Source organism: Anser brachyrhynchus (genome assembly GCF_964034855.1).
Source record: "Anser brachyrhynchus genome assembly, chromosome: 3".
Lineage (NCBI taxonomy): Eukaryota > Metazoa > Chordata > Aves > Anseriformes > Anatidae > Anser > Anser brachyrhynchus.
In genome coordinates this window covers 7,818,337-7,832,583 of record NC_137696.1, presented here as the reverse complement: position 1 = coordinate 7,832,583, position 14,247 = coordinate 7,818,337, and the positions used below count along the sequence as shown (strand labels likewise).

Here is a 14,247-nt window from a genome sequence, read left to right as displayed (position 1 = left end):
TCCATCCTGTTGGCCTGTAATCTCTGGGCTCCTATTCTCTTGACCTCCCAGGCCATGAGTCTCCACTCTCTGTCCAATATGGCTCTCCTAATACTTTATCTCCTGCTTATTTGGCATCTACTATCTGTGCCTTAACTTGCTGAACCTCCATGCTAGGCCTCCCATTTCTTCAGCCTCCATTTCTCTCTGCATCCTTCTCTCTCTGCCTCTACTACAATGACCTCCTAGACACAGCCTCCTCTCCCTTTGCCTCTCCTTCACTCAGCTTCCCGTTAATGACCTTCAGATGTCTGGACCTCCCACTCCTTCAGCCTCCACTCCCTCCTATTCTGGGCTCCCATCTTTCTCAGCATCCACTCTCACAGCTGTCAAGTATCAGCCTCCAAATCACCCTGCATTCAGTCCCTGAGCTTAGACTCTCCAAGCCTCCTATTCTCTCAGCCTCCAACTTTCTGGGCCTCCACTCTCTGTACCTCCTAATATTTGCCTCCCATTTTTGATATCTCTATCTGGGCCTCCACTATCTAGGCCTGCAACAATTGGCCTCCTACTCCATAGACCTCACACTCACTCAGCATCCATTCATGGGACCTGCACTCACTGAACCTACCACTTTCTTCTACTTTCTTCTTCACTCCTCTAATGTTTAAGCCTCCAAGTCAACCTCCCAGTCTCTTGGCCTCCCGCATACTAGATCTCCAATTCAGGGCCTCCCACTCTCTCAGACTCTGATTTACTGAGCCTCTTCTCTTGGGGCCTTCCACTTAGAATCTAACTCAGCCTCCCACAGACTGAGTCTCCAACTCTGGGCCCTACACTCTCTTGGCCTCCAATTTCTGAGCCTTCCACTCTCAGCCTCCTAGTGTAAGCTTCCATTCTCTTGGCTTCCCAGTTGCTGTGCCTCCAACTGCCTGGGCCTCCTAGTCAATGGGTCTGTACTCTTTGGGCCTCTCACTCGTCCTGTAACTCTCTGTTGCCCACTTGCGGGGCCTCCCACTGTTAGTCTCCCATTCTCTCAGCCACCACTCTCCGGGCCTCTACTCTCTAGGCCTTTCACTTGCTGGGCCTTTATTGTGTTGGAGACAGTGCTGTACGACCTGAACAAGACATAGCTGCATAATGTCTTTACTGCAACAGAAAGGTGAAGCCCTTCAGAAACACATACAATGACTGAAAGCATTTATTGACACTTCTAGTGAATAAAAAGAGTCAGCAGCTGCCCTCTTTCTTAACAATGGCTGATTTGGGGAACCAGCACCTTTTTGTGGCTTTTCCTTAACTCCAGCAGAGGAGTACAAAACGGTAGTAAAACAATGCAAGAACAGTGGTCCTCCAAGAAAGATGAAATACGTCAACCTCTTATTTTTCAATAGGAAAAAAAAAAACCAACCTTGGTACAAACTCAGGATGAAACTATAAAAGAGCCTGTGAGTAATAGAAGGTTGAAGTACCGATCTTACAATTATGTTCTCTCATTAGAGAGAATATATTATGGCTGGGATTTGGGACAAAACACCAGGGGAAGGGGTTGGAAAACTCAAAAAAAAAAAAAAGAAAGAAAAAAACACCTTGATAGAACAATTAAAATTTGCCACACAAAGGAATTAATCCTGTCCAGCATGGAGTTCCTGGAAAGCAGCACTGTGAGATGTTTCATACAAACTACTGCAAGAAAGAAGTCCCAAGTCAGGAAGGTACCACGAAGTGAATGCTGGAGACCGCAGAAAACAGCATGTAACGCTGTCCGCTCTGTGGTGAATGATACAGGTGAGGGCACGTGCAGTGGTAGCCAATGGAGGTAGAAAGGGAAAAACAAAATGTATCAGCAGCAGTGTCAGCTCTGGTCCTCCTGGTAGCGAGCGCTGCTGTTGTGCTGCAGTGTGAGGACGGATTCAGCCTAGGGAGGAAAAAAAAGCATTAGTGATTGTGAGTACACAAGTCAGTGTGCAGTGTGTGCCCAACCCCAGCAGTATTAGGGAGAAAAAAAAAAAAGCAATATGGAAATTAGAATGTTAAATCTCAGAAGATATGGCAACTATGGACTTCTAGCAAGTGCATGCAGGACACTCTTCAGAAGGACAGGAGAGTACCCCAAGGAGGATGTAGGAAACTCCACGATGTGGGAAAGCTCCCAACAGAGCAGGTCTGAAGGAGGAGACACAGGCCCCTCATCTTTATGTACAGATGTTTCTGTGGCGATGTGAAAAATGAACATTTCCTATTGCCTACAGAGATACTCTTGGAAATAGGGCTAATGGCAAACATGTTCCTGTGCTGCACATGTCCACAGTGTCCCTTTCACTCACGCTCAGGACCCCTTTGGGGACTCCTTCCTGCAATGCTGTTTGAGTTGTCTTTAGCACCTGTAGCATTTCACAGGAAAAAACAATTTCTTGACAGAGAAGAGGTCCAGGGTCTGCACAGGTCCTCGCTGAATCTGAAGAAAAGAAGGATAAAAGTATAATCAGAAGCTTTAAAAAACTTTAAGAGTGTGTTGCCAAGCAAAACCTAAATTTAACAGAAGTTTAAGGGAAGAGAAAGATGTGCAAAGAAGCCTGACAGCCCAGTGACACCCAGCTGCAGAAGAAACAGGAGTAACATAAACAGATGCTAGACCTAATGTGAAGCACTAAGGTCTACAGACCCCAACAAAGAGCAGATGAACTCATTCTCTTCAAATTGTATTGCCAAAATGAAGACCTGGTCTTCACATGACAGGAGTGCAAAGAAAAATGCAATGGTTGTTGAGACAGAAAAGACTCCTCTTTTGGCCTCATCATCCACTGAGACTCTTGTTGCTTCAGCCATCAGTGCTGACATGGGAGAGGGGAGCTGTGCACTGCCCACTGTGCGGGCACCAGCAGCCCCTGGGACCCCCACCCCCTAACATGCGGGAACTCAGCTTACTCAGTGTGCAGATCCGGCCACTGCTGCACCATGAATGGGGCACAGAGTGGCAGCCTGCTGAGCCCCACGGAGGCAGCACCTTGGAAATGTTTTATACGGGAAGACTGGGTGTTTCATCAGCTTCCAGCAGGAAGACAGAGAAAGCCCTCAGAAGTGGGTGTTCTTCCTCGGAAAGCTGGGCCAGAGGAGGAGCACGGTGAGGCAGCCAAGTCTGTGGACAAGACACAACCAGAACTCATTAACTCACCGCTATGGTGCTGCTGCTGCCTCCAGGGAGACCACACAGCAGCACAGAGCACCCCAGAGATTAATTGAACACAGTTAATTATTAGGTGGTTTAGGATATATTTGCATTTCTTTATTGTGTTTTTGTTGTTTGTTGTAGTCATTTTTGGCTGAGGAAACTCTAACTTACGGAAACTTTGAAAAGAGGCATTTTGAATGGACTCTTGTGTCACCCAGGGGTTGGGGTGACACATGGCTTTGCCACCCCCATCACCTCCAAGCCCTTTTGCTGCCTGCTGACATAGGAGAAGAGCCCTGAGGACTTTTCAGGATGGCAATCCTCGCCTGGTACCTGCTCTATCAAAAGTACATCACAAAATAAATGAGCCCCATGTCTCAGTCAACAGACCGGAGATAGATTTCTGCTGGAATCTACAAAATCTGAAACCTGAAAGAAATAATTATTTATTTAGTTAATGAAAGCTGGCAGCAGAGTCACAACCCCCTGAAATACCAGCCTCTAAGTACGGACATAGAGCTCTAGATTTAGCTGGCCTAAGACATTGTTAGCTGGGAATCTGCTTAGAAACATTACCTTTGTAAACGTGGGTTGGTTCATGCCTTTGCACCAAGACCTGCTTACTGTTGTGGGTTTACACAGAGGAGCTGAAGTACAAGGCACGATTTAGTATAATGGTATAACCAGTATAACCACATCAAAGGCAACAGAGAGACACTTACTTCCAGTGGAGGATGCATTCATGTGATTGCCATTTGCCTGAGATTGTGAGATTATATGAACACTGAAATTTAAAGCGAAAGGGGGTGCAAATTAAGCAGACTGAAGCGATGGGAAATGCTTGCATGTGTCTTTGTGAAGCCAACACTTAGAGGAGTTTTGTTCCAAACTATCTGGAATTTTTAAGCCATTTCTCCTGAGTATTTCACCCACACTCTCACTAACTGGGCACAAGCTCTGAACACTGAGAATAAGGGATCCGCTCTGCAGGGAGTTAATTCCTGGCAGCCAAATTCATATGCAGTGCAACTCTTCAGACATTAGGGGTGTTATCCCCAGGGATAAAATTGGCCAACGGCATCTGTATCCAGCCTGGATGAGCAGGAACGGCTTCCTTGACTTGCAGAACTGATTTGTGCCAGCTCCAAATTTGGCCTTGTGTCTTTCTCTTTGTTCTGTGTATAGTTAAATAGACAAGATGAAAAAGCCATGACTAATTAGACTGTTAAATTAAACTGCTTTAAATTTATTTTATGTGATGCATAAAGTTCATAAAAAGAGGTACCCAGAGTAGTATCAGTGACCTTTCTCTAGAAGCTGCAGTCCACCCGGATGCTTTTTTGAACCAATTGGCTGAAAACTCATGGATTTCTTAACACCTTTTATTCCCTCTCTGCCACTTTCAAACCTGAAGGATTTATTTTTATCAGTCCCTCACCCACATAATGACTTTAAAATTCCTTAGGTTCATACCTTAAAATATAGCTGGGAATTAGAAGTAATGCCAATTAACAAGTCAAGGCTCAAAGGCACTGATGGAGTTAGCTTGTACTTCTCCCTGGAAAACTGTCATAAGTATATATAAGAATCTGCACACCTCAGGATTTCAGTTTGGAGCTCTCTGCCTGTTTGAAAGAGCCTTCTCAATGATGTTTTCAGCCTTGCCACCACTGCAGTGCCATCAGGCTGGGCAGCCCTGAGCCAGAGGGGTAGTGGCCAACCCATCCTGTTCCAGAAGAGCCTTTCCCAGCAGCTGCCTCCTCTCACCGTCTCAGCACCTCCATTTGGATGGGCTTGGCTGGCGTGTCTGCATTTGGACCCACAGGCCTGCCCTCACCACACCAAAAAGGCAGTTTATATGCTCCAGGCATCAGCTGATTCCTGGATCTGAAAGCCCTGAATTTCAAGACAGGCAAAACCCCCTTATTTGATATGCACACGTTACTCCCATTCCCATTTACCAGACACGCACATAAAAGGCGATTTGGTTAGACCTTGTGAGCCTCCGCTTCAGGATTTGGCACATTACGGGGACCTCACTTTAGTTCCCAGGTCTGTCCACGTCTTCAGGCAAGTTATTTCACTCCCCCCAATTCAGTTTCCTTGTCAGTAGCAAAGTGGTGTTTGCAATATAAAGCAGCACGCTCTCCCTCCAGCTACGGAGCCTTGTTTGTCTTACTGGAAACGCCGCTTTTGCCCTTCAGGGTCCCTTGTGAGGTGGGATGGGGGAACAGGAGAGACAAAGAGTAAATCGAGTCATTTGGGGAGAGGGACTCACTTGAGAATTTTGTCAGGTGAGCAAGTTTTCTTTTTGTTACCACGAGCTACTTGCATGATCTTATTACCAACACCTTTGCTGTTAAAATGACTGTCCCTATTTCACACTTCATTAGAAGCGATACCGGTTATTTACATCCCAATTCCAGGTTTAGGCTTTCTGTGCATATGTTATCACCATCAGCCGAGCCCCAGTGGCCAACCCAGCCTGCGTGAAATCCTGCCTGCACGTACCTCCTGTGAGAGCTGCTAGGAGCAGAACTTGGCCCTCTCCAACCCCAGCCCAAGGGAAGTGGTGGTGGTGACCGAGTGGTGGTGTGAGACCTCCTCGTATCCTCTGAGCCCATAGTCCTGCTGCCCGGTGCTTGGTTGGGCAGGGCTGCATCCTCACGGTACTGGGACAAGGCACACCAGCTTGGCACAGTCCAGCTTTTCTTTTCATGCCTGAGGAAGAAAACCGGGGAGGTTAGATGGCTTTTTGGAAAGCTCAAGTTGTATATTGTGGCTGTGGCATCCCCAGTTCCACGCTGCACTTCCCCACTTCATACTCCTGTATTCAGGAACGATGTATTTTCAGCAAAGGTGTGAATATCACTCCCTTTGCAGCTAATCCTGACACGCCAGCGGCCCACAAACACTGTATTGCTAAGCAACACTTGACAGAATCCGTGCCAGGTTGTGTCGGTCCCTTTTGATGTTTCACAGAAGCATTGTCATTTCCATCTCTGGCATTGTTTCCAGCATTTTGGGTGTCAGTGTTCCTGAAAACCATCACAGAAAGGATGTTTATTGAACTGTCAGAGGGTGAATGATTGACACTAGGCACAAGTACTTTTCATGTTCAGGTTTTGGCATGCCACAATTGGATTATTTCCTGATAAATGCCATCCAATTCTACCAGATGGACCACTGAGAGATATGCCAACCTGTGTGAGAAATGGAGTAGATACTCAGTGCCACTTATTGGTAGATGTGTGCTTCTCCAGCCTATCCTTTTGTGTAGCTGCAGGGTATTTTACTGAAGCAGTGGCTTTTGTGATGCTCATAATTAGAACAGCAAGGCAATTTTCATCGTGGGAAAGCGGAGATTTCAATGCCCAAATTTGATTTCCTTCACCTGACTGCGGAAGTGTGTTACCTGTTCCTCTCCTTTCAGATTTAATGTGTGCTCTGTGACTTGAGCATTAGAGAGCCGTGGATTTTGAAAGTCGGGTATTTCACATATATAAATATTTTCAATAAACCAATCCTCCGCCTTCCCGTTCATCTATTCCTAACGGCTCATTTACAGATCCAAATGCAATACAAGGATTGTGGGGCAGGTAGAACATCTAAGAGAATGCATTACACGTACCTTCCGAAGTTTATTAAACAGCTGAACTCATTTCACTGGTGCTCAGCCAGGGAGCGGGTGGTTATCTGTGCTCTCGGGATGAAGGAGTGGCAAGAGGCAGCAGGAGGGGCTGACGCAAGCCGGGGATGGATGTCAGCAGGGGGGTGGTAGGTTGTGGCTGCCAAATCATCTCTGGAGCTCTTTGGGGTGTGTGGGGAAGAGGGACCGAGTACGAAGAGCCTTCCCATTGCTGCTGGTGCCTATGCTGAGCAGAGCAGGGAAGGCAGCCCCCCCTCGAGCCCCCTTGCGCAGGTGCTGGGTGAGGAATTGCCACTGGGCACAGGAGCTTTGCTTTAGTTGAGCTTGGTTTTGCTGGGTGTTGGGGGGGGGGAGGAGGGGGAAGTTGCCTTTTGTTTGTTTGGAGTGACATAGGGTGAAATCCCTAATTCTTGAGGATGGGAACTCACAGGTCCATGAAAATACATTTTTTTCTGTCTGAACTGACCCAGTAGTGAGACAAAAGAAACATTAAGTTATCTATTCCTGTACTCCTTGGCACTTTAATATATACATAAAAAGCAGAGCCTTTGTACTATACCTAATGAGCAGAAGTGAATAATGTGGTATAATTAGCTTCCCTTTCTCAGCCTGCTCTCTCAGATATCTCAGCACACTTCTGACAACAGCATGGTACAAGTGGTGACTGGTGCCTACATTTTAGATTTACCATCACTTCATTGTTCTGCACTAACACATTTTTCATCTTTGCCATTATGAGGGCCTTTCTCCGCCGTACTTATTTCTGCATTTTAGCCGTTGGCTTAGTCACTGCCAGCTCAAGTGAAACACAGCTCAGGCAGAAGCTTCGGGGTGGAGAGGCTGTTATTGCACCATCCCCTCCCCAGAGACCTGTGGTCAAACCCCTGGGTGCGCACACGCACGCACACCTAAAAGTGTGTCTGACCGACAGCTCAGCCCTGCCATCACCTAAAAATAACACGTAGAACAACAGGCAGTCCTTTTTGGATGGCCTTGGTTAACTAAGGCCTTGATCTTGCAATGGTTTCCACATCGGCCAATTTCTGTGTCTCACCAGGGATCTCAGAGCTGCTAATTTCCAAAGTTCACAAAACACACAGAAAAAAAATATATATACAAAAGAATATAGCTTTATGTACCCTCCTACTATTCCAGAGCAAAACTCTGAATAATAGTCTTTTTTGTTTTGCTGCTCCTACGAAAGGGAGTCAAGAGGCAAAGTGATTATGCAGGGCTTTAAAAAACAGACAGATCAAACAACTCCAGCTCCCAAAAAAAAACACCCTGTAAAATGATGTTACTGGGGTTACTTCCAAGAAAGTAACTAAAATTTTACTGCAGATTTGTTAGTAAGCTTGTAAATCAATTCAAAACCAACGCTGTTTAAAAATCTGTTATGCACAGATGCAGTAAAACGAAACACATGCAGGTAATGCCGCTGGTGCTGAGAACTTCAGAATTTCCTTAAAGTAATAACTTTAATTCAGTTCTTTCTGGCATAAACTTTTTCATCCCATTATGTCAAAAACTGTATTATCCATCCATTTGTCTGTCAGAACTATTCCCCCCGGGCCCATATACCAGTGGTTCTTCTATTCTAAACCTCCCCATTACATCCTGCTATCAAGAGTCACAATTTTCAGTGAAAGTCTCTTGTGACTTTTGACAATGTTTTACAGTGAACTAGACCAGGAAGCTCAGAGTTAAAGGAAATCTTCCATTCTGGCAATGAATATGTAATAGGCATTACACTGTGCAGTATACCAAAAATGTAAGGTTCATTAAGTCTTTCAAAGGCAAGAACTTCCATGTAGCTTTGAATGAACCTGTCTTTGCGATGGCATTAGCAAATGATATTTGGGGCTAGGAAATATTAATACTACACATTAAGGAACGAATTTGTTTAAATGTTCTGTGGCTCTGCGTGGATGCAGATGATCCAGGAATAAATAAAAAGTGAATAGTTGTCCAACTTTATATGTAAATTGTCTTCGGCTTATATGCATAAGAATGCTCTTTGCTACTAAATTCCTTCATATTAACAAGTGGGAGTGTAACTAATATATAAAATAAAGTCATTCTCTTTAATGAGAATGCTAAATATTTTAGAGAAATGCACAGCTATGAAATATTGTCAAGGGCATTTTTATACTTAAGTTTAAGAACACTTATGACTTAACTGTTGAATAATTTAACACATTCAGCCTTGAAGTACTATTTATGTATGTTTTTTAATGTTCATACTTATGTTGGCTTTTCTTTGCTAAGGATTTAGGACCTTTGATTTCTGTTTATAAAATTTACATCTTTAATCTCCCAGCTCTGTGCATTTCCCTACTTGACTCCTGCAACAATATAGGCGAAAAACGCTGAGAGGAAAATGGAGCTGAAAGCCTCGTGCAGCTTGGAACGGGGATTTTAGCAAGTGTAAGGACAGATTTTAAGGAAATGAGCTCCAAGTAGAAAACCTTTATAAACATCAGCCACCTGTACGGCTCGGGTGGAGGATTTGCAAACGAGTTTATGAGCTTTCTCCAGTAGGCGAAGAAAGCCCCACCGAGTGCCCCAGCCATGACTTGCATCACGTCAGCCCTTTGTGGGGAGCCCTGGGGCATGCCTGGAGGGTGATAGGGAAATTCCCTGCACGGCTCCTTGCGTGGGCAGGGGGACACAGCTGGCGTGGGGGATGCCCCTTACCCCACTAGGCGCCTGGCTCTGCCCTACTGCTGCCTGTGCTGGGGCATGGGGGCAGCTCTGAGAGCTTTGTGAACGTTAGCTTGAAAGCTAAACTACGTTGGCACCCAAAATGTTGGGGGTGATTTGGCTGACCACCCCGGGCGAAAGTTCTGCTGCGATATCACATGAAATTCACCCTGGAATAAACAAAAACATCAACCGAAACTGTTTACAGTGTATCTTGTCGCCTTTCATTACTGTATTTTGCAACACGCTGATGCTTCGTGACACAGCAGATGTAACTTGACGTGTCATACATAGAGCAGCGACTTTCAGGAATTTCTGAGACACATTTCTTTCAAAAAGCGGCATCTCAGCCCAGCAGCTGGACCGCGAGTGCATTTAAACCGAGGCTGGAAGAGCTGGGCTACAATGCAAAGAGCATTGCACATGGAATATTTGGTCTGACTTTTTGTCTGTATTTTATATGCTACAAGCCATAGGCAGGGAAATGGACAGATCATCTAGCACGATGGATGAGCTGCTGCCAAGCCGATGTTACTGTATAGCTATGGGCCCCTCAGTACCCATTCTGCCTCTGATAGTCATCACTTGCCAGTGTCCAAATGGATTATATATATCTGGCATGTTTATGGTATAAAGGAAGATGAATCTGAATATCTGCGAACCTTGGGCTCACGGGATGATGCATTTGGAAAGGAAAGCAAGTTTTTCAAGGGCAAAAAAAAAAAAAAAGTTGGTAGGGTTTTATCAAAGGTTATTAACCTAAAACCTCCTCGCATCAGGCTGCACTACCACAACATTAAGAGATAACTTACTTAGCTGGGCGGACAGAAGGAGAGTGCTAGGATTAAGAGGGAGAACCACCACATATTTGAGTGCAGGGACATCTTTCAAGCTGGAAACCGTACGTGGTGGTCACTAGCACAGCGAGCTGAGTAATTTCTTCAATGCTGATGTTGATTCAGACAAGCAGATCAGATCAGCAGGAGTAGTCAGAGGGAGCTGGTCCCATGGTGTTCACAATGTCTGGGCTGGTCGTGGCTGAGCAGGAGACCCTGGAAGGAGGAGAGCTGGGGGTGCCAGCCTGCCCTGCAAGGGACACTTGAAAGAGGCGTCCTGCTGAGCAGAAACGGCTGCTGGGGCACATCAGCCTGCCCCCACGAGTGCCTCAGGAGCTGCTGCTTTCCAGAGCATGGGCACTCTGTGCCTGCAGAGGCAAAATGAAGAAGCCTGAATGACTAGCAGGGACATGAGATACAGGATCATGTAGGGTGAGGAGGAGAAAACTATTCCCTTGCAGCCCTGGACCAGATCCTCCAGAAGCGGCGATGGGGGGTCTCGGCGCTGAGCCCATCTGCACCAGCTCAGCATCCTTTAAATGTAAGTATGGCCCCACTGGGGTCTTTAACTCGGCACTGCTGTCAACACTGTCTTTGCGTCCTGGGAAGGAGATACCTAATTTGCTCAGAATAACCGCTTGCACTCTGCCTTCGCTTTCTGACAGACCTGAACAAGGAGGTAATTTTGTTCCACAAAAGCAGCATTAAACGAAAATTTGTAAATAAATTGAGAGAGAATTGGAGAGTGAAAACACTCGTCATCTTCCTTAAATTAAGCAACTCAGCGTGTGTCCTTGGGATATCGGCAAAGGGATCCAGAAATCTCAACGGGAAGTCAAGATTTACAAGAGAAATTCAAGAAGAAATGAGTGCTGCAGCTGTAATGCACAAACTCACAATCTTCCCAGGCCTCGCTCCTTTAAAAAACACCAAAACCTCTGGATCCTGTAGCTTCAAGGACCTCTTTTCCAAGAGTGCCTCCTGTAAAGCTTTATTTCCTTTTGAAGCCTGCTTTCTATTTTATTCTGGTTTTGGTGTTGTTGTTTTTTTTTGTTGTTGTTAAGAATATATTTAGGTAGGAACTGGCCTTTACATCCACAGACACTGTGGCTATCAGTCAATCTATCAGTAAACCGCTCATGAAGTTCACTAGACAAAGGGTTAGCACAGCTAGTACCACAATAATGTAGAAACAGAAATATTACAAAGTAAAGGCTTATAAAATAATAAAAATTCTACTTAGTTCAGATACCTCCCAGTGCCTTTGGCAAAATACCTTAAGCATTCCACATAAGGCGGGCATTGTCTTTATAAGATGGCACCTCATAAAATGGTATTAAATATCACCAACGGGGCTTCATATTTCATCCAGCAGGGTTTAGGCCAGACATGTTCTATATCACACATTATTAGAATGACATCTGCTTTGCAAGTTGTGTACCCAGGAGCATACCTTGATAACTCATTTCAGCACTCATTCTCGAGGCTTCTGTGGCTTCGTAATACCTAATATGTTTAACTCATTTTGAACAGAAGTCTAAAGCCTGTCGTGGCCCTCTGGCCAAAACTGTAGCTGTCAGGCAACGGAGCCAGCTATCAAACATTACTCATTTATCATTAGTGGTGATGCAGCTGTACAGAGAAATGTACCCACTGAAGTGAAGGGCTGTCAATTGTTCCCTGTATAATACTCCTCTTCTCAACAGGGCATTTCTCCATGGATGTATAGCTAGTGCACTTCACTACTTCCCCATAGCACAGAATTTATAGTAGCAAGGAAATGGGTAACATATTTTCATTTAAATGGGTCTGCCACAAGACGAATAAAGCAATCATCAATAGAATCTATAAGCAGAGAGAGATGCGACGCGCTGTTTATAAACATTACACATACGCATGTGTATGTATAAGTGTGTGGATGCGTGGTGCACATATACACATGCGGTGTTTATAAATAAGCTCTCTAGATCTGTATCGGTATTTAAAAACTGGCGCATGTTCAGTATTAAGGGCTCCGCTTCCTCTTGGCTCACCATTTCCATAAGAAGACTGGAATGTGCAATTTAGGCTTTAAATTTCCATGTCTATTCTGCTTACAAAACTCAAACACACGCTACCTTGAACTTCACTATCCTCAACTCTGCTCCCCAGGGAAGAAAGCAGCCAGATTAAATCTATATGAGAGATCTCCTGACTGCAGACACTGCTGCCTTTATTCACAAAGGCAAAGTGCAGCAATGGTCTGGGAAAGCACCACAGTTAAGATAGTATCTCAGGCTCCTTTGAACCACTGCTGCATGCAAATATTTGTACACACCATTATGAAGGAAGTGTGGCACAAGTCCCTGAATTTTCACTTATCTCCACACAAGCGAGATACGGAGGAGGGAGACAGACTCCAGTGGCAAAGAGCACAGCGCTGGCACCTGCGGCTGCCTGCCCACTTACCCAGCGGGGCTTCTCCTCTGCAGCCCAAAAAGGCCAGAGGGAACTTGCCTGTTGCTTTCAAGGCATTCACACAGCTGCAAAGATTTCAAAAGCGGGCACTTAAAATCAGGAATCCAAATCCATTTCCAGTGGCCAAATGGAACATAACTGTTACTTGTACCTTAAATTCTCTTCTCCGTCCACTTATGCCCAAGTTGCTGGAAAACGGAGATGGTCATGATGATCTGTGCCTGCGACATGGTTTCAGATCTTTTGAGCAAGAAGCGACTTCAAACATCAGTCCCATGAGCTGTGTGATTCTGAGCAGGTATTATGCAAAGCCTTGATTTTCTACCCAAATTGCTACCATCCCAGATTCTCCCCAAACTACTTTGTTGAAAACTTTGCGAACTTTCTCCAGAGAACTTCAAGAAAGCTTTCTGCCCAACACGGTGCAACTAAGGGACTGTAACTGTCATGCTTTTGGTCTCGTTGTGCAAAGTTCCCATGAATTCTACCACAAGTAATGCCACCTGGTTAACAAAACAGCAACTGAACAACTTTATATGCATCATTACACATTTCTGGTATACTCACAAGGTAGGTATAGAAACCCAGTGACCAAAACACAGCTGTACTTCAGTGCTGTCCCATGTTTAAACACGGTTGCTGGCATCAACACGACTCTCACCCGTAACAGGATGAGTAATACGAAAATGGAGGAAGCATGCAGCCCTGAAATGTTGCATACACCATGGGACTGCTTCTGGGGAAAGCTCCTCTCCACCGGGAACGGGCCAGCTGTAGACACAGGCAAAGCTGGATTTGCCTGGGGCAGTAGTCTCTTGAAGGGATGCCGCTGGGAAGGGGAGTCCGAGTCCCACAGCCTACTTTGTTTATGCTCAGGATCATTTTTTTCTCTTCTTCCCCACTTCTGAGCACAACTTACATGCCATGGCGCAGAGACTGCCCACTGCCTATTCCTTCCACCCTGGCCCCGGAGCAGAAAGCTTTGCATTGCTTTGGAAATACAAGCACATTTCATGCACAGCTGAAAATGAACACAGCAGAAAGGAAGATGATGAATGACAAACTTTTCCTGGCAGATGTGAGCTATAAAAAAGATCATGATGTGGTAAAACAAGTTTAACCAATGGGGTTTGCCAGAAACGCAGTGAAACAGGCTTCCAGCGTAAAAATGAAAATGACACCACCAGATTCATAAAAGGAAAAAAAAAAAAAGGAAAAAAAAATGAGCCTATCAAACAAGTAGCAACTTGGGATGCAGTGGGACAGTGGGATACGAAGAAAAGTGGAAACATGAAACCATCCACTTCTGTTTGTGTGATTTCCTTCATTCATAGCCCATGGTCTGGGCTGGGGCTCATCGTGTGCCACAGATCAGGACCACAGCTGCTAAGCCTCTCTCTTTGACCTGATCTGATATTATCTGCATTTCCAGCCGCCCTTGGAGCCTCATG

The 14,247-nt window shown here is 45.3% G+C and overlaps 1 protein-coding gene across 9 annotated transcripts in view; it reads right to left on the bottom strand.

Annotated features, from left to right (window-relative positions):
- Positions 1–1,133: 1,133 nt before the first annotated feature.
- The window catches only part of LOC308193335 (uncharacterized protein), a 212,099-nt gene continuing 198,985 nt past the window's right edge, over positions 1,134–14,247 (bottom strand). For 3 of the 9 annotated variants that reach the window (XM_080587919.1, XM_080587918.1, XM_080587922.1), the window contains exons 4-6: positions 5,663–5,872; positions 2,307–2,437; positions 1,136–1,897 (exon numbers count right to left, since the gene is read on the bottom strand). In XM_080587919.1, coding sequence (XP_080444045.1) covers positions 1,835–1,897; positions 2,307–2,437; positions 5,663–5,872 — 404 coding nt within the window. In that variant the 3' untranslated portion in view covers positions 1,136–1,834. Of the gene's footprint in view, positions 1,898–2,305; positions 2,438–2,907; positions 3,119–4,096; positions 4,327–5,123; positions 5,361–5,662; positions 5,873–13,363; positions 13,707–14,247 lie in introns of those variants that run through there. The other 6 variants (XR_013949544.1, XM_080587925.1, XM_080587920.1 and 3 more) reach the window with 6 other exon arrangements.